A 27,761-nucleotide genomic window follows, 5' to 3' on the forward strand; every position below is an offset into this window, starting at 1 on the left:
TGCAGGCTGTAGAGCTCTCCAGTAATTCATGCCGCCTGCCATGTGTTTCTATTTACCTGGCACGGCTACTTCTCAGCATAACGTTCCCACTGCAGTTATTATTCAGAGCCCTGTGCAGTCACACCACGGGGGCGCTTCTGTTGCAAAGCTAATGCAATATCCATCCACCGTTCACAGACAACTGAGACCCGAGTACCACATTTATCCACTGAAATGGAATTTCTTTCAGAGGAAGCGCCAGCTCAGTATACATTTAAAATAAGGCGTCTTAATATGAGACTCAGTGATTTTGGGACCCCCGGGGTCATACCAAAATGACAGAAGATGGAGGGTGTAGCTTGTGTAAAGATGAAAGGTATCCAAAAAAGACACTCAACAGGAGTGTGGATATTAAAGCACGCAGGGCTTGTTGTTCAATTTTCTGACTCTGCATAGCGGGCAGGTTTGAGGTGTCGATGTATTCTAACCTCCATATATCAGGTGATTAAGTCCTGCCACAGATCTGCAGGGATGACTGAGTGTTTGATAAACTTCAAATACACTGTGTTTGGTCAACCCAATGAAATAAGATGGAAAATATTGTCTCAGATGGCAGGCCGGCCAATCTTTAAACTTTGTGTTGGTAGCTGCAGAGGCGGATTTGTGCCAATCATAACTTTTATCCTGTCGTGCAACAGAAGCTTTAGATTTCATCCTGAGACCACAGAGGGTGTCATTGTCTCGAGACCACTGGGGAAAAAAAGGGGGACAAATATTTTCGTCAGAGGGCATCGCTCTGTTCTACCTGAAGATTTCATAAATCCAGCACATGTCACTTTCCTGGAACCATTGAGCATCTTTCCATTTCAGCACCCCTCACCCCCTCCCATCAGGCTCTCTTCTTGACCACTGTCTGAGGCTGATGCAGGTGCCCCTCCCCTGGGCAGCCCGCTCAGGAAAGCAACCCGCTGTGTAGACGAGACGAGGCCACAGCCCCGGGCCAAATTCACACTGTGAAGTGTATAAGAGGCTCCCTTTCTCTCCAGACATACACAAGAAAGATTCCCTTTGCACTCCGCCTCCTCTAAAATTCAATCTGCCCATCTGTTTTCCTTCTCTTAATCACTTTGTGTCCCCTTTACACTTTGCTTTGTCTGCACCTCCATTCCTCTGCATGGCCTCACCTCATGTGATGTTTATCTTTGTAAGTTTCTCATTTTATTTATAACAAAAGGGGTTGGTATTATGACATGTTATCAGCTGTAACATTTATAACACCACAACAGCAGATATCCCTTTCAGGTTGATGATACCCTGCCTGTGATACACACAACCACAAGATTAAAAAAAAAAAAACCAAAAAACTGCTTGTAATTTCTGGTTTGACAGCAAACTGAAACATAGGCACTGACAGTATCTCATTGTTCAACCCAGTCGAAGCCCAACGTGAGGCGCCCTTCTCCTCATCACGTCCCCTGATTTCACATATCTGTGTCAGCCGCCAGGATCAGGCGAGACCCAGGCCTGCGTGCCTTGAAGGCCGGAGGTTAAATCCACCAACATGCACATTACAGTTCACACTTTGCCTCTTACTAGGAAAGGCAGTAAATATGGCATGGATGCCCTGCTCGCTCCTGCTCCCTCTGTTTTCTCTGTGTCTCTTGCTCCCCTGGCTTCTCCTCTCACAGCATACTGCCTGTAAACAGTCGAGTCAGGCGTCAAGACTTGGCTGACCTCTGACCTCTGACTTCTGACACGGCGAACCCTGCAGTTGGTGAGGAACGGATATTTTACATTTCTACAGCTTTTCTTAATCTTGTTTAAATACGTCACATATTGTTTCATTCTTATTTTTATCAGTTAAAAAATATACTTTACCTCAGTGTGCACTTTGTTTTATACTTGTATACATATTTGTATTTATTTGACTCTGAGCTCTGAACAAGATTTCCTATGTACCAAGACCTAGTGCATGTGTATAAATGGCAAATAAAACTTTCAAGAATTTATAGCATTTGGTTTTATGGGATAGGAATGTATATGAAAAATGATCTTTTACATTTTTCAGATAAGAAGAGTGATAATTATTATGCTTTACTGAGCATTTATTTACTAAATAAATACACTTGTGTTCAGCAGAATCAAATATAAAGGTCAAGCTGGATACGTTTGCTTACTGTAAATTTATTTGGCCCAACAGGTTAAAGTAAAACACCAGTATGATAACTATCTAAATGTGACATATAGACCAGCTAATGTAGCTCTAAGTGTCATTGTTAGAATTAGAGTGCCACCTGGAGGTGAAGTGAAAGAAAAAATCAGAGTGAGGGTGAGATCAAGAGTTTGTCTGTGTGGGACAAATCCTTGCCTCAAGAATGAGATTTCCATACCGGATTAAAAGGGTCCCGGGTCCCAGGAGGATGCTGGGGAAAGGGTGGTGTGGAGGCAGGTGATCTGCTGTGGTGACCCTTAAAACAAGCAGCTGAAAGAATAAGATTAAGAAGATGATGTAAAAGAGAAATATAACATATTTATTTTTATTGCAATATTCCTAACATACTTAAAAACATTCTTTCTTAAAACATTTAGTAACTGTGCTTCAATGAATCTCTTTCTTTTTGACTTGCACTCACTTGATTCTGGTGAGACTTGCATGTACTGACTTAAAAGCCAACCAAAATGTGGGACGATGTCTCAATATGTGGGGCAGCGAGACAAGGAGTAAAAATGGTGTTCAGTCCTTCATAAAGTGGGACACCTGGCCACCCTAGGCCTAGTTGCCTGCCACAGCTAAAAAAAACAACCCAAAAAACCCACCTAACTTTGGAGAAGACACCTCGGTTCTTTTTTTCATGGTTTGAAAATTCTTAAAAGTCACAATAAATAAAGAAAGACAGAGGTCCGTGGATTTTAATTGTATTACAGTTTATTTTGGATTCACTTTGCAGGACTCACAGTTCAGCCCACCTTGAACAAAACCTTTTGCTCCTCTCTCTTTTTTTTCTGATTGGCTGCCCCGTGGAAACAGAAAGTTTGAACTGCAGGTGTGTGGGCCGTTGTGAGCTCACAGACAGAGTCTTGTGCCTTAAGTCACCATATTAAGGATATCACCCTCTTCTTGGCAGAGCAAGTAGAAAAAAGGCTGAATTTTTACACTAGTCTGATCATCAACCAGTGTAACAATAAAACCATGTAAGAAAATAAAGGAAAAGCGCCATCGTTCAATTTGAACAATAAAAATCATTATAAAAAAGTACTAAATATCTACTCGTCGTCCAGGCTGATTATTTTAGTTTGACAGGCGGGTTGAAAACTGAGGATGAAAAGGCAGCGATCGAGAGTATATCTATTATTTTATTAAATAAGAAAGCATATCTTTTATCTTCAGGATCAATAACAGAATGTCCCAATGGGCTTGCTAGTTCTACACCAAGACTTAATCATGTCTGTACAAACATCACACTACAGTCATGATGGCTTGGCTGCACCGTGTTACACAACTTATTGTTCCACCCGTCTGTCTTTGCACTGACTGAACTTCCAGCTCGGGTGGCTCATTAAATGACACACCTCAGCAATCAAGTCTATAGCTGTGAGGTCACCTCCTGTCCTGATGGCTTAATGCTGCACAGCAAACTCTGTTCACCTGGTGAAGAAATATGATTAATTTCCAAGGCTCAAAGGTTGACCTCCCTTGTAAGCTTACATGCTTGTTTTTTATCAGTGATAATGACTGACGGTCAGTTAAAACAGTGAACTTTACAAGTTAACAGTTTTAGCATGTAAAGTTTACCCTTACCTAAATCTGCATTTAACAAAAAATCTGCAGCACACTTAAAAGATACAGTTAAATAAATTAAACATTTAGTAAAAAGCATGTTAGTTACTATAAAAACACCAAAACCTATCCATGACCTCTACCATAAAAATGATAAAATGATCTTAGGCCCAATAGATAAATGCAAACCAACAATTTCCTGGTATGAAAACATGACACATGTTGATCCTGATCAAACTGAAGAAAGCAGAGTTTAGCAGATAATTTTCAGCACCCTGCACCACAGAGCAACAGAAATACAAGCAGGGCTGCCAGTTGTTCAATCTGTTGATTCATGTTGCCCCCCTGCAAGGTGTTCTCACCTTCCACAGAAACCTGCACCTCCTGGCCCTGTCTCTGAAAACCCAGGGTGGTCAGTAACCGAACACCTGTACCTGCCAGAGTGACTCTCAGTAAGACAGCACAGCTTAAGAGCCAGGAGGCACGATGCCATTGCCTGGCTTAGCCTATAGGGGCAAATGGGGTCTCTGCAAGACTGGGTCTGTTTTGCTTTACAGAGCAGACTTGGGGTTTTTAATCTTGGGTCAGTTTAGAAACATTTAATTTTAAGTCTCTTTACAAAACTCACAAACTGGTCCATGTTAGCAGGAACACATTTGTATCATGATAAGCTGGAGAGGACCCAAGTGCAGGACAATGAATGCTGAATAACTTTAAAAAATCACAAGTTTCAATAGCTTTGATAGTAACAGAAAAGTCCAAAAACAAAGCGAGCCAGAGAAAACATGAGGATACAGCAAGTAAAGCAACACAGCAAATTCAGGAACATAAACTGTTTGACAAACACTTTGCTAGTGTTGGGTTAGACCCTGTTTTCCTTCAGCGCAACCTTAATTCTTTGTGGCACAGATTGATTTCTCAGAGATTTCGGTCCATGTTGACATGATTACATCACATAGTTGCTGCAGATTTACTAGATATGCATCCATGATGTAAAACTCCCTTCCCACTACATCCCAAAGTTACTCAACTGGATTGACATCTGTGGAGACTGTGGAGGCCGTTTGAGTACAGTGAACTCATTGTCAAACGCAAGAAAGCAGTTTGAGATGATTTGAGCTTTGTTTCATGGGGTGTGATCCTGCTGGAAACAAACGTTAGATGATGAGTACACTGTGGTCATAAAAGGAAGGACACAGTGAGCAACAATACTCGTGTAGACTGAGGTGTTTAAAAGATGATCAATTGGTACCAAGGGCCCCCAAATGTGCTGAGAACATATTCTCCACACCACTATATCACCAAGCAACCTAAACTTTTTTTTTTTTTTTCTTTTGCCTGTCCCGTTTGGCTCTTTTGCCATCAGAATTGTTGTCTAAAGGCGAAGAAAGATGCCCAACGGATTTACTTTACCAAATTGACCATCCCAGCCTTGCCATAATGGTCCATTTGATTCACCTTTTATTGTTTATTTTATTTTCACTTACTGAACATGGGACAGACTTGACTGGGGGAAAGAAGGGGAGAAAGAAAGAGGGAAAGAGAAACAGCTGAGAAGAGGGACGGGGGAGAAGGGCAAAAACCAAAAACCAACAGAATGAGCAGAAAAAGAAAAAAAAAGAAGAAAAAAACAGTAAGTATTCTTTTAAGCAACCTAAACTGTTGATATAAGACAGGATGGAGCCATGACTTCATGTTTTTTTATGCCAAATTTTGACCCTACCATGAATGTCACAGCAGAAACTAAGGCTCATCAGACCAGGTAGCATTTTTCCAATCTTCTCTGCTCCAGTTTTGATGAGCCTGTGTAAACTGTAGCCTCAGTTTCCTGTTCTTTACTGACAGGAGTGGCACCCAGTGTGCTCTTCTTCTGCTGTAGCTCATCAGCTTCAAGGTTTGCCAGGTTGCTTATGCAGAGATGCTCCTCTGCCTTAGTTGTAATGAGGATTATTTGAGTTACTGTTGCCCTCCTATCAGCTCGAAGCAGTCTATCCAGTCTCCTCTGACCTCTGGCATCAACAAGGCATTTTCACCCACATTTCTCTCCATATTTTCTCATTTTGTCTTTTTGTTGAAAACCATATAAATGATAGTGTGGAAAAATCTCAATAGATCAGATGAGATCAACAAGCATTTTCTTCCCCAATCTGATGCTTGGTTTGAACTTGTCGCCATGTGATTAGCTGATTAAATACTTAAAACAAGGGGTTGAACAAGAGTACATAAAGAAAACACCAGTGTGTTTGGGGCTGATTACACAACAGGACATAGGTGAGGGTGGGGGAAACCAAGACTCATGACAAGAATACCAAAAAAAAAAAGAAAAAAAGAAAAAGACACAGAAACACAGCAGAACATCAATAAAACCAGAAAGCAGAAACCAAAAAGTAGTATTAAACAGAAATACAAAACTGGAAAACCACACCAAATGTGTTTCATTGTCTTTATTATTATTATTATTATTATTATTATTATCATTATTATTATTATTATTATTATTATTGCTATCATAGTGCTGTAAGTGTTAAACTTCAAACATTAATCTTATGTATGATCAGTCCATACATATATTTACTGAGTGAACATCATTCATTTGGCTTACTGTCACAGTTTAACCGACAAATTATTCCGCATTTAAAGATGACTGACTGACTATGTTTAAATTTGCGCATTTGAAACCCTAACAGAATTTCAACACAAATCAGTGCAGTAACCTGTGTCCTTTCATTTATGAGGTTTTTCAGTGGATTAAGCAGGAGTACACCTGCTAAAACTCACCTCGTCATGAAGCCTGTCCGGCATCTCAAGGGTTTTCTCTTCACTGGAAACTCTGATATCGCCTCAAGAGACACTGGCCAAGGGTAGCACGACAGGTGAGGAAGAAGCATCCCCACCTGAACCTTCTGTTTTTTCCCCCTTTTGAACACACTTGCTGGTGTCTGGCGCCCTCTGGTGGCGTCATTGAGCGAGAACAGCAGTAACCGGAGGCGGAAACGGTGAGACACGAAGCGGCTAGCCATCAGCACAGCTGACTGTACGAGCTGTGCAGAAGTCTGGAGAGATTTTCCTCACGGGGATTTTTTTCTATCTGACGAAACATTGATGTCATTCTGTGGGGCTCAGAGCAGCGGGTAAGCCTTTAAACCCGGACAGTTTTTGTATTTTTATTGTGCTGTTTAGCCGCCGCCTTTATGCTTTCAGATAGCCGGCTAGCTCGCTAACGTTAGCCGCCTTATATAATCATGGCCGTGCTGTCGCGCTGCAGCTGGCGAGCAGCTCATGCTTTTTATCCTGTAGCTACTCAAAAACAAAATATTTTTAAATAATTAATTTCGGTGGCAGAGTGCCTGTGATTGTGACCGCAAACTGAATACAAAGAGGAAAAAACCCTGTTAGACCACAGTTCTGGTTTCCAAAACGTCAACAATAACAGCATTGGGTGTTGTTTGCTTATCCTCACGGTTGAGTTTTTGGGGGTTTGTGGGCTGAAGTGAGGGTTATACAAACTTTTTTGACTAGTTTAATGTTTTTTGTCTTTCTGTGTTCCAGCCGCCGCAGCAAATGGGACCAGCCTGGGCCCGGGTCTGGCTCTGGTGGGATGGGGGAGGCTGAAGCTGCACCCACTGGAGCTCTGGATGCTGCTGCTGCTGTGGCTGCCAAGATTAATGCCATGCTGGTGGCCAAAGGCAAACTCAAACCCTCACAGATAGGCAACCCCGGGCCGCCTGATAAGGTAATGAACAGCATGGCGGTCTTTCTATTAATTACTTTTGTTTTAAAGGCGATTTTATAAATTATTGAATCCGTTGTTGTGCCAAAAAGTGATTTCCAATGTTTCTGTGTATTTTTTATGTGTAATATCTTTAGGCATAGACTTCGGTGAACAGGGCTTACAAAGGGGTTATATATAGAATTTAAAAATTATCTGTTTTTGAAGTATCTTTACAACTCTGTGTTATTGTACTTACATCATAACCAATCTGGTCCTTTATCCCCACTTAAAATATTTTTACAGAACTATTGTAATATTTGCTGCCATTTCTGCTGTGCTCTTGGCCAACTTACTCTTACAAAAGACATATTTAATGTTAATGAGATTTTTTTTTTTTAACTGCATAAATAAAGGTTATATAAAAGTCACTGCCAAAAACTGATTGCGGCTTCTACTTTGTTGTTTGCGGCTCAAGATGACTTTATGTCATCCATGAGGGATGCATTTGACATATGTTTCACATATTATAGCCCAACAAGTTACTTATAGCAGTTTAAATACAAGCAGTCAGTTTTTGGCAAATACCGGAAATCAGTTTTTGGCAGAGAATCAGTTTTTGGCACAACACCGTAATAGAGAAGCGTGGTACCCAGACTGCACTATACAAGGCTGTTCCACCCCGAAATTTAATAATTTTGGGTTGGATGTTGTGATTGTTTAACCTCCAGTATGCAAAATACTTTACCCAACATCTTCATACTGTAGGGCCACTGTTATTTTCACTTTTCTCCTGGAGAGATGATGTCTACCTGAAGTCAAATTATTCAACCATTACTCCATAAGGTCCAGTACAGTAATCATTAAACTTTAATAGAGCTTTTTTTATTTATACATTTATGTTCATCACACAAACTCAACAACTCTGTCGCAGCAGTGCTGTGTTGACCTGTGGGTAAAGGTGCAGAACATATCAGCAGGCTATGTTATGAAATGGAAAATGCACTGTGACCTAACACACGCACAATCTGTCATGGTGATCATTTCTTGTAATAAACACCGAGATTCTGTGGGGCGGTATTATCTTCTGTCCTTTCTTAACGGATGTGTTCAATGAGGTAATAAAGGAACCACCTTTTCTTAGTACTTGGAGGGTTCAAGCAATTAGGAAGCTTCCAAAGGAAATTAGACTTTTATAGTTATTCCTATTACCATAAGCCTTATGTGTTCTTCCTGGTGTATCCATACACTTATATATATATGTGTACATGTGACCAGCACTGACAAAAACATAAGAAAGATATTCATATTTAGGGCCCGAGCACCGAGAGTGCGAAGGCCCTATTGTATCTGCTCCGTTTCTTATTATTATTATTATTATTATTATTATTATTATTATTAGGGCCCGAGCACCGAGAGTGCGAAGGCCCTATTGTATCTGCTCCGTTTCTTATTATTATTATTATTATTATTATTATTATTCAGGCGAAACAAGGGCCTTTTTGAGGGCCTAAACATGCTCAAAAACTCATGAAATTTTGCACACATGCCAGGTCTGGTGAAAAATTTTGTATTTTAATGGTTTTACATATGAGCACTGGGAAATGGCTCTAGAGCGCCACCTATGCCTTGTTAAATGCAGCCCTACGACCACATGGTTTGAGCTACATGTATGAAATTTGGCACACATGTGTATCATGCCAAGACGAACAAAAAAGTCTGTGGGCCCATTGACGCAAACCCAACAGGAAGTCCGCCATTTGGAAGAGAAGGTGACATTTTGGCTCTAATTTTGCCATTTCCATGCCTCGAACTTTTGCGAACTCCTCCTTGGGGTTTGATTTCATAACCTTCATATTTGGTCAGTGTCAACTACACCCTTGTGCCATGTTAAATTGCGGAGCTTTTGAGTTTTCACAATACTATGAGGCCGTGGCGCCATGGCGAATTTCGATGACTCGCCATGAAAATCTTATTGCCTCTCATTTTGTCATACATTTTCTGACCTTGACCAAAGTGAACACATATGATAAGGCTCCACCCCTAAACATATTTCAACTGCCATATTTGACATCAAGGACAGCGCCACCTAGTGGGAACAGGAAATGTCATGTTTTACACTTTGGGGTACAGTATAGTGATGGGTGACATCTGCAGCCTCAAATTTCTCCAGAAAAGCCTTAAGGAGTTGGTCTTGGGTTACAGTGAAAACTGTGACTTTTCGCAAAAGGGTGTGACCCCAGCAGCATGGCGAACTTTGATGTCACGCCATGAAGAAACAAATTAGTATAACTCAATGAAATCCAGTCTGATCAGTACCAGACTTTACAGGCATGATGTCAGACCCGCCCTGAACAGATTGATGTGCCCATTGTCGGGAATACGGACAGCGCCACCTACTGGCAACAGGAAATGTCATGGCTTTAATTTTGTTGTACTGATTTTCACAGGTTCATCGTGGCCACCTCAAAAGCGGTGAATATCACCACCAGTCCCTTGTGATGCTTCAGTGCAAAAATTGTGACTTTAAACTGAACGCCGCACCCTGGTGGCAACGCGGTTCACCATGAAAGATGAAGTGGCTTTTGAGGGGCTTGGATAGTATATAGAGGCTTTAAATTTGGCACACACCTCCAATGTGGTTAAGGCTTTGTTGTTATGTGATCATTTTTATTGAATATCCCAAAATGGCTCCACAGCGCCCCCTACAAAATTTCAAAATCACAGCCCCTGCTCTGTGTTTTATGTATGAGTCTGAAACCTGGTAAGCTTATAGGAGATATCAAGATGTACAAAAAAGTCTCTTGGAGCAATATCCCAAATCCAACAGGAAGTCAGCCATTTTAAAATTAATGTGCAATTTTGGCAAAATTTTCCCCTCTTTTCAGGCATCGTTCTTTGACGAACTCCTCCAAGGGATTTCATCAGATTGGACCGATCTGCAGTTTGTGGAATCTAAAGACCTTTGTGATGTTAAATTGCGAAGCTTTTTACGTCCAGGGAAACGGGGTGGTTATGGCGGCACTTAGAGTTTGAATCACTCGCCAAAAAGCAGTAATCTGCTGTCACTCAAAAACACAATGTCCAATCTCTCCCAAACGTCTCAGGTGTGATGAGACTCGAGCTTGGAAGTGTTTGTTATGCCATTTGTACATAATGGTTAGAGCGCCACCTAGTGGAACGACTAACTAATCATGAATGAATGAGTTGAAATGTTAGCTGGTGGTTAAATGCATGAATTCCATCAATGTGACATCAGATCGGACGTGCTGGTTTTAGGTGTTGGGCGTGGCTCGACACACCGGGGGTGCGAGGGCCCTCATAACGCTGCTTGCAGCTTTAATTATTAGGGCCCGAGCACTGACAGTGCGAAGGCCCTATTGTAATTGCTCTGTTTATTATTATTATTATTATTATTATTATTATTATTATTAGGGCCCGAGCACTGACAGTGCGAAGGCCCTATTGTAATTGCTCTGTTTATTATTAGGGCCCGAGCACCGAGAGTGCGAAGGCCCTATTGTATCTGCTCCGTTTCTTATTATTATTATTATTATTATTCAGGCAAAACAAGGGCCTTTTTGAGGGCCTAAACATGCTCAAAAACTCATGAAATTTTGCACACATGCCAGGTCTGGTGAAAAATTTTGTATTTTAATGGTTTTACATATGAGCACTAGGAAATGGCTCTAGAGCGCCACCTATGCCTTGTTAAATGCAGCCTTACGACCACATCGTTTGAGCTACATGTATGAAATTTGGCACACATGTGTATCATGCCGAGTCGAACAAAAAAGTCTGTGGGCCCATTGATGCAAACCCAACAGGAAGTCCGCCATTTGGAAGAGAAGGTGACATTTTGGCTCTAATTTTGCCATTTCCATGCCTCGAACTTTTGCGAACTCCTCCTTGGGATTTGGTTGTATAAGCTTCATCTTTGGTCAGTGTCAACTACACACCTGGGCCATGTTAAATTGCGGAGCTTTTGAGTTTTCACAATACTATGAGGCCGTGGCGCCATGGCGAATTTCGATGACTCGCCATGAAAATCTTATTGCCTCTCATTTTGTCATACATTTTCTGACCTTGACCAAAGTGAACACATATGATAAGGCTCCACCCCTGAACATATTTCAACTGCCATATTTTACACCAGGGACAGCGCCACCTAGTGGGAACAGGAAATGTCATGTTTTACACTTTGGGGTACAGTATAGTGATGGGTGACACCTGCAGCCTCAAATTTCTCCAGGAAAGCCTTAAGGAGTTGGTCTTGGGTTACAGTGAAAACTGTGACTTTTCGCAAAAGGGTGTGACCCCAGCAGCATGGCGAACTTTGATGTCACGCCATGAAGAAACAAATTAGTATAACTCAATGAAATCCAGTCTGTTCAGTACCAGACTTTACAGGCATGATGTCAGACCCGCCCTGAACAGATTGATGTGCCCATTGTCGGGAATACGTACAGCGCCACCTAGTGGCAACAGGAAATGTCATGGCTTTAATTTTGTTGTACTGATTTTCACAGGTTCATCATGGCCACCTCAAAAGCGGTGAATATCAACATCAGTCCCTCGTGATGCTTCAGTGCAAAAATTGTGACTTTAAACTGAACGGCGCACCCTGGTGGCAACGCTGTTCAACATGAAAGATGAAGTGGCTTTTGAGGGGCTTGCAAGTTTATAGAGGCTTGAAATTTGGCCCACACCTCCAAATGGATGAAGGCTTTGTTGTCATGTGATCATTTTCATTGAATAGCGCGAAGTGGCTCCACAGCGCCCCCTACAAAATTTCAAAACAACAGCCCCTGCTCTGTGTTTCATCTATGAGTCTGAAACCTGGTAAGCTTATGGAAAATATCAAGATGTACAAAAAAGTCTCTTGGAGCAATATCCCAAATCCAACAGGAAGTCAGCCATTTTAAAATTAATGTGCAATTTTGGCGACATTTTCCCCTCTTTTCAGGCTTCATACTTTAACGAACTCCTCCAAGGGATTTCATCATATTGAACCATTCTCCAGTGTGTGGAATCTAAAGACCTTTGTGATGTTAAATTGCGAAGCTTTTTACGTTCAAGGAAACGGGGTGGTCATGGCGGCACGTGGAGTTTCAATCACTGGCCAAAAAGCAGTAATCTGCTGTCACTCAAAAACACAATGTCCAATCTCTCCCAAAGGTCATAGGCGTGATGAGACTCGAGCTGGGAAATGTTTGTTATGCCATTTGTCAGTAATGGTTAGAGCGCCACCTAGTGGGACAACTATAATCATGATTGAATGAGTTGAAATGATAGCTGGTGGTTAAATGCATGAATTCCATCAATGTGACATCAGATCGGAGGTGCTGGTTTTAGGTGTTGGGCGTGGCTCGACGCGCCGGGGGTGCGAGGGCCCTCATAACGCTGCTTGCAGCTTTAATTATTATTATTATTATTCAGGCGAAACAAGGGCCTTTTTGAGGGCCTAAACATGCTCAAAAACTCATGAAATTTTGCACACATGCCAGGTTTGGTGAAAAATTTTGTATTTTAATGGTTTTACATATGAGCACTGGGAAATGGCTCTACAGCGCCACCTATGCCTTGTTAAATGCAGCCCTACGACCACATTGTTTGAGCTACATGTATGAAATTTGGCACACATGTGTATCATGCCAAGACGAACAAAAAAGTCTGGGGGCCCATTGACGCAAACCCAACAGGAAGTCCGCCATTTGGAAGAGAAGGTGACATTTTGGCTCTAATTTTGCCATTTCCATGCCTCGAACTTTAACGAACTCCTCCTTGGGATTTGGTCCTATAAGCTTCAAATTTGGACAGTGTCAACTACACCCTTGTGCCATGTTAAATTGCGGAGCTTTTGAGTTTTCACAATAGTATGAGGCCGTGGCGCCATGGCGAATTTTGATGACTCGCCATGAAAATCTTATTGCCTCTCATTCTGTCATACATGTTCCGATCTGGACCAAAGAGCACACATATGATAAGGCTCCACCCCTGAACATATTTCAACTGCCATATTTGACATCAAGGACAGCGCCACCTAGTGGGAACAGGAAATGTCATGTTTTACACTTTGGGGTACAGTATTGTGATGGGTGACATCTGCAGCCTCAAATTTCTCCAGGAAAGCCTTAAGGAGTTGGTCTTGGGTTACAGTGAAAACTGTGACTTTTCACGAAAGGGTGTGACCCCAGCAGCATGGCGAACTTTGATGTCACGCCATGAAGAAACAAATTAGTATAACTCAATGAAATCCAGTCTGATCAGTACCAGACTTTACAGGCATGATGTCAGACCCGCCCTGAACAGATTGATGTGCCCATTGTCGGAAATACGGACAGCGCCACCTAGTGGCAACAGGAAATGTCATGGCTTTAACTTTGTTGTACTGATTTTCACAGGTTGATCGTGGCCACCTCAAAAGCGGTGAATATCACCATCAGTCCCTCGTGATGCTTCAGTGCAAAAATTGTGACTTTAAACTGAACGGCGCACCCTGGTGGCAACGCGGTTCATCATGAAAGATGAAGTGGCTTTTGAGGGGCTTGGAAAGTTTATAGAGGCTTGAAATTTGGCACACACCTCCAAATGGATGAAGGCATTGTTGTTATGTAACCATTTTCCTTGAATAGCGCAAAATGGCTCCACAGCGCCCCCTAAAATATTTCAAAACATCAGCCCCTGCTCTGTGTTTCATCTATGAGTCTGACACTTGGTAAGCTTGTGTAAGATATCAAGATGTACAAAAAAGTCTCTTGGAGCAATATCCCAAATCCAACAGGAAGTCAGCCATTTTAAAATTAATGTGCAAATTTGGCGACATTTTCCCCTCTTTTCAGGCTTCATACTTTGACGAACTCCTCCAAGGGATTTCATCATATTGAACCATTCTTCAGTGTGTGGAATCTAAAGACCTTTGTGATGTTAAATTGCGAAGCTTTTTACGTTCAGGGAAACGGGATGGTCATGGCGCCACGTGGAGTTTGAATCACTCGCCAAAAAGCAGTAATCTGCTGTCACTCAAAAACACAATGTCCAATCTCTCCCAAAGGTCGCAGGCATGATGAGACTCAAGCTCGGAAATGTTTGTTATGCCATTTGTCATTAATGGTTAGAGCGCCACCTAGTGGGACGACTATAATCATGATTGAATGAGATGAAAGGTTAGCTGTTGGTTAAATGCATGAATTCCATCAATGTGACATCAGATCGGAGGTGCTGGTTTTACGTGTTGGGTGTGGCTCGACACGCCGGGGTGCGAGGGCCCTCATAACGCTGCTTGCAGCTTTAATCAGATATTATTGGATTTCATAGAAGATAATTAAGAAAACAGGATATTCAAACACGGTGTCTATATAATGACATTTGATTTAAAGCTTTAACTGTATTCCCACATATTTTCTCTCTTGTCCTGCATTTTTACACTTAGACTCCAACATCAAGGTTATAAGATAACATATACCTCTTTTTTCAGCAGGTAAATATATATAAGTAACATGTTATGTATTTCAATAAAATGCAATACAGTGCAATCAAACAAATATCTTAATAACGAAGTAGAAACTAATCTGAAATAAAAAAAACAGTGAAGTAAAATTAGTACATTTTGTTTTTGCATTGCGCATGTACACTTCACCTCCACCAGATGTCACTCTTTACAGTTCCTGCTGGAGGAGGAAATGCTGCTTTTACAGACCTGTAAAATGGCTTTGTAGTGCTTTAGTGATATTGCAGATTAATGAACAGGACCGCTTTATCTTTAATGCTTTAAAGATTTGTTGCATCAACATTGTGACAACAGTATATTTTATTGTTAACTTGTAACTTCAATTTTATATTGAGTCAAAACTTTATTAAATCATTTTTAATTCTCAACACTCAGACGCTAATCCCTTTTTGGCTCCAAAACAATGTGGTTACCCACAGTGGCGAACCCTTGCGAATAAGAGAGCAGCTTAAAATAGTTTTCACTTCAGAGTTATTCCAATTTTATTGAACATTTCTGTAACTGGATTTTCTTAAACACTGCACATATCCAAACTGAAACAAAGAAACACAAACGCCCTTGTTGACAACGTCCTCCTGTTCCACAGTTTGGCTTGAGCTCGGCTGAACAATCATGTCACAATATCACAGTGCGAGTCATTGCCAAATAAAAGGCGGCAACATTTTCATTACCTTGTTTTCAAAGTCTTTGGAAGCCAGAGTCGTAATTGATAATAAAAATCTATCAATTGCCAAATCCTACATGAGTGGAGACACAGGATTATTTTGTTAAGAGTAGAGCTGGGCGATATAAGATTTTTTCATATCACGATATGTTTTTTCATTTCAGGCGATAACGATATCTATCACGATATAAGCCAAATAACTATATTTGTAAGATTTAAATGTGCCGTTGCTCACAAGTAAAATGTGAAATAATTAGCAGTTCGTTTTAATTTAAATATTTATTTCCCATAATAAGTTCAACAGGGTAGATGTACTTAAGGAACATGAGACTTCAGTTTCAGATAAATAAAGGCAAATATTGCAAACTACACAAAACCTGCCGCTAAAGCGTTTAAGTTTCAAAATAGAACAAACGAAACAGACTAAATTGTCAATTCCACTTAGAAACAAAATATTAATTCTAAAAATAAATCTTAGTTTGTTTTACAGAAGAACAGACAAAACTGACTAACTTTTGTCAATATCAAATAAACTGAGAACTAAAAGGAAATTCTCAATCTCTCCTTGTTGTATAGCTTAGCTTTTCAAACAGTTTTAACAGTTACTTTAGTCTGACAAAAGCCGAATGACGAATTAGCGCTTTCAGTCAGAGATTGAGCATGCACCGGTTTATTGTATTTCCAGACTTGCTTTCGGCACAATTTACAGTGCAAGCTACTAAGTTTTTTGTCAGACTTGAAATAGCCGAAATACCTTCACACTACGGAACTTCTATGGCCCTTCTGTTCGACAAGCTCTCCGGCATTGGAACCATCATCGGTTTTTTCTTCGGTAACCTTCGCTCACGCTCTTGGTTGATTTTTCTCTAGTCGGCACACTCATTTCCTTCATTACCTGGGCAGCCCAGCTGGCAGCTTCCCAAACAAACACACGTGCGCCTTGGCACTTGTGCTGCACGTAACAAGTCACGTGACGTGACGCTGCGGCTGTGATTGGTTCGGCTCTGCGCTACTTAATTTGGATTGGCTGTTCTTTTTTTTAAGAGGCCAAGAGAGATGAGGCCTATCGCAATAGTTTAATTTTTCTATCGAGAAAAAGTTATTTCGCAATACATATCGTTATCGTTCTATCGCCCAGCTCTAGTTAAAATGTATGTTTTAAGTCTCCAGTATAAAATAATGAGCTGTGCCTTGACTGACGCATGCTTCTTGTTCCGTACCCTCTTTCAGGTCCTTGGTGTCGGAAAGCCTCCAGTGCCGCCAAAAGCCAAAGACGACCTGGTGGTAGCTGAAGTTGAGATCAATGACGTCCCAATTAATTGTCGAAATCTCCTGACACGCGGGCAAACGCAGGATGAGGTCAGCAACAATATGGATGATATTTTCAAAAGTTAGGTCTGTTTCTTAGCTAGCGGATTGCTCGTGATGTGGTTTGTAATTTTTAATATGGTTTGTCCACAGATCAGTAAAGTGAGCGGTGCTGCAGTGTCGACCAGAGGCCGTTACATGACAGCAGAGGAGAAGACCAAAGCGCTAACAGGGTGACTGTCTCTCATTTTCACTAACCGAACTGATAGTAGACCCGGTGTTTGATGTTTTTATGTAAACTCGGCCTTGTTTCTGCTCATTCCAATCAGGGATCGACCTCTGTATCTACACGTCCAAGGACAGACAAGAGAGCTTGTTGACAGTAAGTATTCTTTTAAACTTCAGTCAGTCATAAACGTTTGTCTTTGTGTAGCTCGTAATTCGACTGACAGTTTCTCTTCTCCGTTTTCCAGGAGCAGTTAATAGAATCAAGGAGATCATCACAAACGGGGTGGTGAAGGCTGCAACTGCTTCATCATCCTCTCCATCTTTCTCCTCTACTGGGGCTTCAGTCACAGTGTATCAGCAGAACAACCTCCCTGCTCCTTCACTGCCCCCTGTGACCCACCACAAACCACACTTTCAGTCAGGGGTAAGGCAGTTCCCACATGGATGCAGGTCATACTCTCTGTTTCCACCTAATTTTGAAGCACCGATCAGTTTACCAATTGCCTCAATACACTTACTGTTTTTAGAAAAGGTGAGGGGGGTGAGATTATAAATAGTTAGCGTCATATTTAATCAATGCCTTCAAAAGAACAGTAAATAGGTTGCTTTAGATTTTATATACTTCAGAAGTGTAAGACTTGGAAGACTTCAAACATCTAGTGCAGACAAAGAAGCTGCGATTGTTTGAATGAAAAAGACATTTGATTTGATTTGCATCCAACCTTCGGTAGCAGTCGATTTAACAACAGTCTTCACTTGGGGGGGAAAAAAAGGACATTAGTGGTGTGCAATAAATACAGAGGCACTACTGCCAATACCGATGCTTTTTAACTTATAAAGGTAACTTATGTAGGGGAGAGCGGTGTGCCATGATTTATGAGATGAATGAGCATCAGTTTAAAAATCTGAACACCTTTTAATGACCACCAAAATCCCTGTAACTGTTACTTTCTATAATAATTAGTTAACACAACAAAACCTTTCAGCTTTTTGAAACTGGATTTTTTGGAGACCTGGAATGTGAATGTGCCTGTTTTTAAAGGACTTCGATCAAGTTCTGTTGTTTAAATGTGTTATAGGCTTTAAATAAAACAGGTGATAACACAGAACACAAAAAGTTTCAGACATTTTTCATAGTGCATGTTTGAGATATAGTTTTCTTATTAAAATAAAAAATTTAACACAATTCAGTGGAATACAGTCTGACCTTTTAGGATAGAGTATTGATCCAATAAAAGTGTTTGTCTCGATACTGCCGATATTTGGAATGATCAACCTACCTCTAGACATTCATGAATTTAAAAATGTTTGGAGATATACTGGAACTAATGTCTAAAAAGGGGCATAAATGTAGGAGGGACTGAAAACTGTCAGTATGGTAATGTGTTTAGTCATAGTTACTGCAACCCTTCATATTTTCTTTCATTTCTCAGATGCATTTTGTTCAAGATAAGATCTTTGTGGGCCTGGATCACGCTGTCCCGGGCTTTGCAGTCAAAGAGCGTGTCGAGGGGCCCGGCTGTTCATACTTGCAGCACATCCAGGCTGAGACCGGGGCCAAAGTCTTCCTCAGAGGGAAAGGATCCGGCTGTTTGGAGCCTGCCTCTGGACGAGAGGCCTTTGAACCCATGTACATTTACATCAGGTGGGTATCATCAGTCTTTGTCCATTAAAGGCGGCGCAGGCTAATGAAGCGTTGTCACAACACTGCCACACTCTGGAGTTTTCTGCAGTAGAGCGCAGTCAGAATTTCCAAATTATTATTATTATTATTTTTTTTAAGAAAAAAAATTAAAAGTAAATGTGATTGATGCTTTTTTTTTACCAGTGCCTGGTGGGATGCTATTCACTATAATGGCCAAAAGGTGGTGGTAATGCAACTACAAACTATTTGCCACCCACTACTAAACAATAACATTAAAAAGTTCTGATTACTGGGTGTTAGAATAATAAGATGGTAAGATAAGATAGTACTGTACAGACACGAAGCCCAAAACTACTTCAACTGTCATATAGTTCTGTGTAAATTTCCTTTAGAAAAATTAGAAAATGAAGTCTGGTGTAAATATGTCACATGCAGCGTCAATAGAGAACAGTGGATTTCAAATATTGGTAGTTTTCCATGATTATGAACTATTTTTGCTGTTTTTCTCTCCAGTCACTCGAAACCTGAAGGACTTGCAGCAGCAAAGACTTTGTGTGAGAACCTGCTTCAGACAGTGAGTACTCCAAGTGTCCATTTTCCCCATTCCAGCTCCAGCAGACAGTCAAGCATTAAAACCAATTTTCAGATGCTCCCTTATCCACAGGGTTGCACAGCAGGTAGCTCTGCATATTTGTTTTGCCGGATATTTACTGCAGACGCCTTTCCTGATGCAACCCCAGAGGGATTTTTGTCTCCTCACGGGATCAAACTGGAGATCTTTTGCTTGTTAGGCAAAGGTGCAAACCCCTACACTGTGGAGTCACTAGACAGTCCCTGAGCATTAATAAATAATAAGTAAGTAATGAGTGGTGGCCTGTCACAGATTAGTTATGAAAAGTGTTTTGTTTCTTTTTTTTTTAACAAAACAACTGGAAACACTAATGGTACGAGATCAATATTGCAAATGAACAATTAATTAAATCGCTGGTGGCACTGATGTTTCCACACTGTGTTAACTGTTGACACTCGCTGGTGATAAAACGAAAATGTTTTTAAACTAAGCAAAGAAACACACACTTCCTTGTGGTTTAAGGGATCACTGATCTCAGCTTCTGCAGATGCGCACATCGGCTACAGAGCTGTAGATAGTGAAGGATTATTTGTGTGCTGCACCACAAGCGGAGACCACAAGTATTTTCTGCAGACACAGCCGTTTTCTTAAAGGTGGAGACTCAAAGGTAGTTTGTGCTGTAAATGTTCGAAGGCGTTTTTGTTGTTGTTGTTTTTTTAACTGAATCTTGATAGATCTCGTTCTTTTACAGTTGGTTTTTATGTTTTTTTTTCTTTTATAATGGTTACATTATGTTGAACTCTTGTCTTTATAGGATGACTTTCAAAGTAAATTTTTTATTTTTTTTAAAACTATTAACAAGATTAAATGCAATGTTCCTCTTTTCTAGGTCCATGCAGAGTATTCTCGCTTCCTTAATCAAATGATGCCAACACCACAAGGTACTCCACAGCTGGTAGTTTTTCTGTAGTTTCTGTTGCTGTACCAAAGCTCTTTTTCTTTAACTGAAAGCTGTAAGATTCTCAGTCTAAGGAGCTTGGAAAGAAAAGCGTCTGGACTTCTTTAAGTTGCTTGAAGACGTTTCACCTCTCATCCGAGAAGCTTCTTCAGTTCTGAAACTGAAACTGAAGAAGCTTCTCGGATGAGAGGTGAAACGTCTTCAAGCAACTTAAAGAAGTCCAGACGCTTTTCTTTCCAAGCTCCTTAGACTACGATGACCTGGATGACTGAGAACCTTCACAGACATTCTCAGTCTAACACATCTGTTTATTGACATCTCTGTGAGAGCCTCATTCTAGCTGTTTTGCTTGTTTCTTTTGTTTTTATTCAGGGTTTGGACAGCCGCCAGTAGTGAATGGGATATCTCCTCAACCTCCTTACTACCCCCCTACTGGCTACCAGCAAGGCTACCCACTGCCCGTACCCCCACCTCAGCCTCAGCCTGTCCCTTCACCTTACGCTGTCCCACCTCCTGTGCCGCCAGTGGCTGCCGCTGGTGTTCCCTCTCAGTACCCTCTCCGCCCAGCTCCAGCTCCTATTCCTGCTGCTGTCCCTGTACCTGTACCTGTCCCTATCCCTGCCCCTGTCCCCACTGTAGCTCCTGCACCCACGCCTGCACCAGTACCTGCTCCTGACATCTTGCCACAGGTAGGATTCATTGTAACATGGCCTTAAAACTAAAGCAGGCATCCAGAAACACAAATAAAACAAGACTGTGTAAAATCTTTGACTGTACAACAATCCCATTTTTTTCCTAGGTCCACTTAACTCTTTACCCCTTGAAAGCTAACTAGGAGCAAATCTAAACATCTGACACAATCAAAACTTCTGCACAAAATTAGATCTTTGGATTACTACTTCTTTAATTTTACTTTTATAAACTGTGAAACTCTCGCCAAGGATGTGTGTCATAGCAGGCAAATCAGTAACCAGACGATACTGTTGTTTTCGTCTTTTGTGCAGACTCTAGCCCCTCCTGTACGTTTACCTCCCTCTGCTGCAGCACCACCCAAAGTTTCACCTCCTGCTGCCCCAGCCAACCCACCACAGAAAAGACGCTTTACAGAGGAGGTGCCTGACGAGACAGACAGTGGCCTGCTGGGATACCAGGTGATACATTTCTTTTGCATTTTCACCCCCTCATCATTCTCTGGTGTTTTGTTTTTTTTTTTAAACACCCCCTATATTTTATTTTCTCCACATCGTGGTCTCCATGTTTGTTTGTTCCCTGTTTGTATGTCGGAGTCCTCATTGTCACGAGTCACCTTCATGAGCCGAGGAAGCACTCTTACCTCTCTTTCCGATTTCTGTCTCCTAACATATCATCTTTGCTCTCTTCAAATGTCTTTTGTACCTTGGTTGAGATAGCTTGGAGAGCTGTTAAAAGTATCTTTCATAGTGGACGGGAAAATATCATTATAATCACAGGTTTGTGGTAAGCTAGCTTTTTTTCACTTTGGTGTTGTAAATAGGTGTGTATTGTTTTTTAGTGTCAGGGCAGGGCTTAGTTGAGGATGTCTCCTAATCGTGCCTGTGTGTTTTTCTGCTCATAGCATGGACCCATTCATATGACTAATTTAGGTGCAGGCTTCTCCATGGGCAGCCCTGAGAATCCAGGATCCCAACCACAGAGTTCCTCCAGCCCGTCGTGTGAGAGGGACAGGTGTGCAGATTTTACACAGGATGTTATTCAGGTTAATAATATTCACAGGTCAGTGAGAAGAGTTCACTCACTCCCTCTCTTTGTGTTCTCCAGTAAGCAGCTAATGCCTCCACCCCCCTTGGCTGTGAATGGAGCGAGACCCAAGGTGGAAGAGAGAAAAGCACCGCAAGGCCCCGCCGGTAAGGGCGTTATCCTGTGGATTGACAAATCCCTGCCCAAATCCAAATCACGGACTGTGACCCTCTTATAAGCCTGGCCTCAATTTTATTCACAGCCTTAATGTAGAGCTGTAGAGACAAATGTAAATCCTCTCCCTGCCTACTGAAGCTGGATGTCTGTTACATAAACCCCCCAAAAACAGATTTAGTTTCGTTTTTCTATATTTAATATTAAAGCCACTCCTGGTTTTGTGGCTGAGATAAATGCAGCGCCCGCCACAATAAGCCTCAAACGGGCTTTTCCAGGAGTCTGCTGCTGTGACAACACATCTCAAGATAATGAGGCGGAGCTATGACTCAACACCTTTTGTGTGCCTTCAACTCCTTTTTATAAAGGAGTGCGATTATGTCGAGCCGTGACGACATCATCAGTCTGGATTGTCCGACGTTCGTTTTCCTCCCTCGCTAACGAGAATCTCTCCTGTTTTTGTGTTTTTCTCTTTTTCTCTGTGTTTTTCTTCTCTTCCATGTGTCTCCGGTGTGATGATGGATATCGGTTGGGGGTGGGGTACGACTCGTCCTGTGACACCGTCTTGCCGCTCGATTGGACGGCCCCTGACACTGTCGCTCCCCACCAACCAATGGCTGCTTTTGAATGGCCGCCACCCCCCCTCCTCAAACCGGCTGACATAAACGTTGATTTACATTTGATCTATTAACTTTTTGTTTCTCCCAACATGTGTTTGAAATAATTACCTTTGACTTGAAATGAGCTGCTGCTGTTGTTGTGTATCTTTTCTCTCTTTCTCCTCTCCACATGTGCTGCCTTTCTCTCGCTCTCTCTCTCTTTTCCTGTTTTTTCTTTTGCTCTCTTCTTCCTCTTTTAGCACCTGCAGTAAAAAGACTGAAAACAGGTTTGGTGGCATACACCGGCGGCTCTTCTGATGAAGAGGAAGACCACCCCACCTCAAAAGCCACCTCAGGGCCAGGTAACCCTGGGGCAGTTCCCCCTACCTCCTCAACTACCACAACCACCTCAGGCTGGGCACAGGGTTATCGCTGCCCTCCTCCACCACTCCCTCGAGCTAAAACACAGCCGCAGCAGCAGTCTATACCTTTCTGGATGGCACCCTAATGCAGAAAAAAAAAAAAATCTGAACTCACCGAGTGCTTTCTGCTGAGTCTTACAGGATATCCACCCAAACTGAGCCCATCTGTTCTTCACCAGGATGACTCGTAACAGCTCTGTGTTGGTTTCAGGATTTAGCACTTGGGTCTAAATGGACAAGCTAAAGTTTTGTAAAGATTCCCATTTGTTTGTTTGACTGTCATTAGTCATTGTTCAAAGAAGGACATTTGCCGGAGTGATACTTCAACCTTTAGTCTGGATGTATAGCTGGTCAGTTGAGCAATATTCTGCCTGCCTTCTTGGTCTGAATAGAGGGAAAACCTGCACCAGCTCAGCTGTGTGTCTCTGTGAAATGATAACACAGACTGTAAATCACAGACCAGTTTTCCTTTCATCCTAACACATCTTTTCCTGTTCCCACTCTCTTTTCTTTCCCCAAAGTAAAAACAAAACAAACATCAATCACTTAATCCTTTCTTGATCATCTCCTTTTTTTGTACAGATCAGACTGGACATGTACGCAGTGAAGCATTTGAATTTATTTCTCAAGTTTATGAAATAAAGCTAATTTATTGACGTATGTGTTCATTTCTTTCATTGCGTCGTGCATCAGTTAACTAAGTTGAAGATGTCATTGCTGCTTTTATATCACCAAAGCAGACTGGTTGTCCACACATAGCTTTTGCGATCAGGATAACTTTGATCAATAAGTAATATTTACACTTAAAATAAATGATCTATGGAATGATTTGATGACAGACTGAATGGGAGGCATTTCACTTTCAGATCATCTCGACCTCTGGCGCCCTTGCGGGATTTTTCTTGTTATAGTGAGCAATGCGGCTCTCCATGACAGGCCTGAAGTGGCGGATCAAACCCTGCACACACAAAAGGGAAAAAAAAAAGAGGGTAAACGCCCCTGACTCTTCACATTTAGCATTTCTTTTGAAATTGAAGGCTCAGTTTTACTGAACTTGTGCTTAAGTGCTTAAAACGCCTCCAAGAAGAAATCTCACCTGCACAGGCCAAGCAGCTCCGTCCCCGAGAGCACAAATGGTGTGTCCCTCTATCTGCTTACTGAGCTCCCAAATCATGTCAATTTCTGAAACTGCTGCCTCGCCTTGGACAAACCTCCACATCATTTTATCCATCCAGTCCACTCCTGTGGGAGAGGAAGGAGTTGAACAAGCATTATAAAATTACAATTCCTGAAACTTTTAAGCAAAGTTTTACCTCGGAGGAGTTATTATTGACCCTAATCTTAATCCAATTCTAATAAAGACTTAAAAACCTATTTGATATCTTAAAATAACAGTTGTAGCTTCCTTTTGTGTTCTTCACAAACTAATAATCCAAATCCTGAAGCTAATTGATTAAATTACTCACACATTATGACTCTAGCTTTACTAAGACAATGAAACGAATGCTGTTGCACTGTTTGTCCAAATTAATGCAAAAATTATACACATTTAAAAAGGCTTTTTCTAACCGAGATTTACATTACATATGTGCAAATAAAATGCATCAATACAGGCTCAGATTATGATTAATTTGTCATAAAACCTCTGTTTTACCAGTATTATGTTTTCAATCCTTCGATAATTGTGCTCTTACAGGTATATCTTACCTTACCAGAGTGTTTATTTTGCTATAATAACATATTTGAGCACTTATCATACCTATGTACCCTTCAGGCATGTCCTGAGTAGTAAACGCTTCACCTAACCCTGATGTTCTTGTTGACAGTTCACACAAGTGCTTATTATAGCTCAATGAAGAGAGAAGAGCACTGTAAGGAATGTAAGGAGGATGTAAAAAGATTTTAAAGGGTGAGATAATGGATGTTTTAACAGTTACTGCCTGAGCCCAGTGTTGAATGTAGTTCCTTACCCTCCCTGCAGGGGGTGCACTGTCCACAGCTCTCGTGTTTGTAAAACTCAACCAAACGTGCAATGGCTCGGACCACATCGGTCTGCAGAGAAGACGCATCAGTCAGATTTTCTTTCTGCTGTCACTGAGGAGCCTGTGAAATGTGCAATATTTCAGGCAACTGTTTACCGATTTATCCATGACTATGACAGCTGCGGTTCCCAGGGCACTCTCTGCACGAACCAGGTCATCGAAATCCATCAGCACATCATCGCACACATGCCGAGGGATAATGGGAGTGGAGGACCCCCCTGGGATCACTCCTAATAGATTGTCCCAGCCACCTCTCACTCCTCCTGCACCAATCATACGAGAGAAAAGAGGAAAAAAATGTGTAATGTTTCATAAACTCTTCATGGACAGAACTGGATTAAACACACACACACCTGCATGTCTCTCTATCAGCTCTCTCAGAGGAATAGACATCTCTTCCTCCACTGTGCATGGGGTGTTTACGTGACCAGAGATGTTGAACAGCTTCGTCCCAGAGTTCCTCTCCCTCCCAAAGCTGGTGAACCAAGCGCCGCCTCGACGACAGATCGTAGGCGCCACAGCAACTGTCTCCACGTTGGCCACTGTTGTTGGGCATCCAAACACCCCTTTAGGGAGAGAGAAAGAGAGCAGTAAATAACTATAATTAGAATATAACCCTATTTAGCAGTTTCTTAAACCATAATTAGGTGCTGCAGGATATTGGAGGCTGCTGTGGAGAGTTTACCTCACCTATGTCTGCAGGGAAAGGCGGCTTGAGCCGGGGCTTCCCTTGTTTGCCCTCAAGAGACTCGATTAGAGCAGTCTCCTCTCCACAGATGTATGCGCCTGCTCCCCGCATAACAAACACATCAAAGTCATACCCAGAGCCGCAGGCGTTCTTTCCAATCAGCCCTGCTTTGTACGCCTCATTAATGGCCACCTGTTTGAAGAAAACAATTAAGACAAACGCTCTTCATCCACGGACTGTTCGTCACACATCCATCCATACATTACCTGTAGGTTTGATGACTCATTGTAAAACTCCCCTCTAATGTAGATGTACGCGGCACGAGCTCCCATGCCTCTCCCAGCCACCAGACAGCCCTCTATAAGCTTATGGGGGTCATGACGCATTATCTCGCGGTCTTTACATGTCCCAGGCTCCCCCTCGTCAGCATTCACCACCAGATACTTTGGCCTACCACATAGCAAACGCGGAAAGTCACAGACATGCCAACAGATTATTTATTCATGAAACCTTAGCATCATTCGCAGATTGTTTCTGTTCCCTCTTGCTCCTACCTGCCATCGCTGGGTTTGTTCATGAAACTCCACTTCATGCCTGTCGGAAATCCTGCTCCTCCTCTGCCACGAAGCCCCGAGATTTTCACCTCATTCAGGATCCAGTCCTGTCCCTTCAGTATGATCTCCTTGGTCTTATACCAATCTCCTCTTTTTAGCGCTCCTTTGAGTCTGGGAGAAAAAACGGAAGAGAAGAGCAACAGAGAGAGATAAGGTGTTTCTACAGGTCATTAGAGAGTAATGAAGGTGGTTTTACTTCAAATACTTTTACCTCCAGTCATGTCGGCCATATAAGTTAGTAAATATCCGATCTTGGTCACTCAGAGGACCAAATATGGTCTTTTTTGGCTTCACCTGCTGGAAATAAGAAAAGTTGGAAAAAAAAAAAGGAAAAGGTGTGGCTGAAAAAAGCTGTCAGTCTTTCTGGGTTTGGACATCTGCTGCCTTAAACAACCTGTAATGTTCTACTTCTGAGATTAATGCTGAGGTGATTTGGCGCCATATCAACAAATTAAAATGCCAAACAATACAACTTTTGTGAAGCTTAACATAAGACTACTACTGAATTAAACCCAGGAGTACTTTATAGGACTTTTAAAATTGCACAACACGCATTCATCTTTGTCTTTTACTGTAAAATCTACAGTAATATTGGGGGGGGGGGGGGGGATACACGTTTAAAGACCACAAGTTGCTCTAAAAATCTTAGTGGAACGATCCGGATAATCTTATTTCACTCACAAACGTGCCACTTTCTTCTCTGTGCTGTGTATTGATGTGTGACCGCAGGCCTACATACCTGTGGCTGCGCAGCAGTGCTGTAGGTGAGTCGTGGAGCAACCTGACGCGCCACAGCGCCCCACAGCATCCGCGGAGGCAGCATCCTGCAGGGGGCCCAAGACACCCACCCCCAGCTCACTTTTAAACTGCTTTAAACTCCAAAGCTGCTTCTCCCAGGGTCTACGTTTTCTTAGAAGATCGAGTCGACTTTTAAACCTCGGCTGCCGAAGGAGCTGCAGCCTACGCCTGCTGGTTCAGCTTAATTAAACTAAGAGGATTAGAGACCACGTCACGTCCTGCTCGCGGAAGGTACCCGTTAGGCTATGTTATGCACGCGCACGCACGCACACAGAAACAATTATTGGGTCACCCAAAAACTAATGCTCACTAATATGGAAATTGTCATGCCAGCTGATCAGTGGCCATGAGTACTATT

General features: G+C 41.9%; 3 protein-coding genes across 6 annotated transcripts; 1 reads left to right on the top strand and 2 right to left on the bottom strand.

Moving 5' to 3' along the window:
* Positions 1-1,330: 1,330 nt before the first annotated feature.
* LOC147319210 (uncharacterized) lies at positions 1,331-6,974 on the bottom strand. The gene is made up of 3 exons (XM_086311641.1): positions 6,536-6,974; positions 2,370-2,461; positions 1,331-1,744 (listed from the first exon to the last, which is right to left on the bottom strand). Exons 1-3 carry the CDS (start codon positions 6,557-6,559, stop codon positions 1,555-1,557), a joined length of 306 nt encoding a protein of 101 aa, XP_086167767.1. The 5' UTR covers positions 6,560-6,974; the 3' UTR covers positions 1,331-1,554.
* Positions 6,714-23,917, top strand: khdc4 (KH domain containing 4, pre-mRNA splicing factor). Of its 3 annotated transcripts, none has more exons than XM_086311636.1 (14): positions 6,714-6,888; positions 7,307-7,490; positions 16,871-16,999; positions 17,102-17,181; positions 17,278-17,330; positions 17,422-17,600; positions 18,610-18,821; positions 19,335-19,395; positions 20,282-20,333; positions 20,723-21,039; positions 21,355-21,501; positions 21,945-22,054; positions 22,148-22,233; positions 23,100-23,917. In XM_086311636.1, the coding sequence occupies exons 1-14, from the start codon at positions 6,860-6,862 to the stop codon at positions 23,345-23,347; spliced, it is 1,887 nt and encodes a 628-aa protein (XP_086167762.1). In that variant the 5' UTR covers positions 6,714-6,859; the 3' UTR covers positions 23,348-23,917. The 3 variants fall into 3 exon arrangements, 2 of the variants coding, with proteins under 2 accessions (XP_086167762.1, XP_086167763.1); XR_015131531.1 differs by having other exon boundaries at positions 6,716-6,888; positions 21,973-22,054; positions 23,100-23,162; XM_086311637.1 differs by lacking the exon at positions 23,100-23,917 and having other exon boundaries at positions 6,716-6,888; positions 21,973-22,054; positions 22,148-22,290.
* On the bottom strand, positions 23,863-27,599 carry LOC147319212 (NADH dehydrogenase [ubiquinone] flavoprotein 1, mitochondrial-like). 2 transcript variants are annotated; one of them, XM_086311639.1, is made up of 10 exons: positions 27,345-27,599; positions 26,817-26,899; positions 26,546-26,716; positions 26,258-26,441; positions 25,994-26,183; positions 25,657-25,869; positions 25,400-25,566; positions 25,232-25,313; positions 24,358-24,503; positions 23,863-24,219 (listed from the first exon to the last, which is right to left on the bottom strand). In XM_086311639.1, exons 1-10 carry the CDS (start codon positions 27,426-27,428, stop codon positions 24,124-24,126), a joined length of 1,416 nt encoding a protein of 471 aa, XP_086167765.1. In that variant the 5' UTR covers positions 27,429-27,599; the 3' UTR covers positions 23,863-24,123. The 2 variants fall into 2 exon arrangements, with proteins under 2 accessions (XP_086167765.1, XP_086167764.1); XM_086311638.1 differs by having other exon boundaries at positions 26,817-26,902.
* Between the last annotated feature and the right edge of the window lie 162 nt (positions 27,600-27,761).

This window comes from Aulonocara sp. 'chitande type north' Nkhata Bay, linkage group LG11 (genome assembly GCF_057382095.1).
Source record: "Aulonocara sp. 'chitande type north' Nkhata Bay isolate Kocher_YH1m ecotype deep benthic linkage group LG11, A_spYH_male_GT1.1, whole genome shotgun sequence".
Classification (NCBI taxonomy): Eukaryota; Metazoa; Chordata; class Actinopteri; order Cichliformes; family Cichlidae; genus Aulonocara; species Aulonocara sp. 'chitande type north' Nkhata Bay.

Bases quoted from the DNA above. Each gene is read 5' to 3' on its own strand.
- LOC147319210 (XM_086311641.1), bottom strand. From the start codon at position 6,559: ATGCCGGACAGGCTTCATGACGAG. The intron at 2,462-6,535 runs GTGAGTTTTAGC...TTATTCTTTCAG, and splicing joins CGGACAGGCTTCATGACGAG to CTGCTTGTTTTAAGGGTCAC. The intron at 1,745-2,369 runs GTATGGAAATCT...CACCAACTGCAG, and splicing joins CCCGGGACCCTTTTAATCCG to GGTTCGCCGTGTCAGAAGTC.
- khdc4 (XM_086311636.1), top strand. From the start codon at position 6,860: ATGTCATTCTGTGGGGCTCAGAGCAGCGG. The intron at 17,182-17,277 runs GTGACTGTCTCT...CATTCCAATCAG, and splicing joins AAGACCAAAGCGCTAACAGG to GGATCGACCTCTGTATCTAC. The intron at 17,331-17,421 runs GTAAGTATTCTT...TCCGTTTTCCAG, and splicing joins GACAAGAGAGCTTGTTGACA to GAGCAGTTAATAGAATCAAG.
- LOC147319212 (XM_086311638.1), bottom strand. From the start codon at position 27,428: ATGCTGCCTCCGCGGATGCTGTGGGGCGCTGTGGCGCGTCAGGTTGCT. The intron at 26,717-26,816 runs GTAAAAGTATTT...TTTTTCTCCCAG, and splicing joins TATGGCCGACATGACTGGAG to ACTCAAAGGAGCGCTAAAAA. The intron at 25,314-25,399 runs GTAAACAGTTGC...TCTTCTCTGCAG, and splicing joins TCATAGTCATGGATAAATCG to ACCGATGTGGTCCGAGCCAT.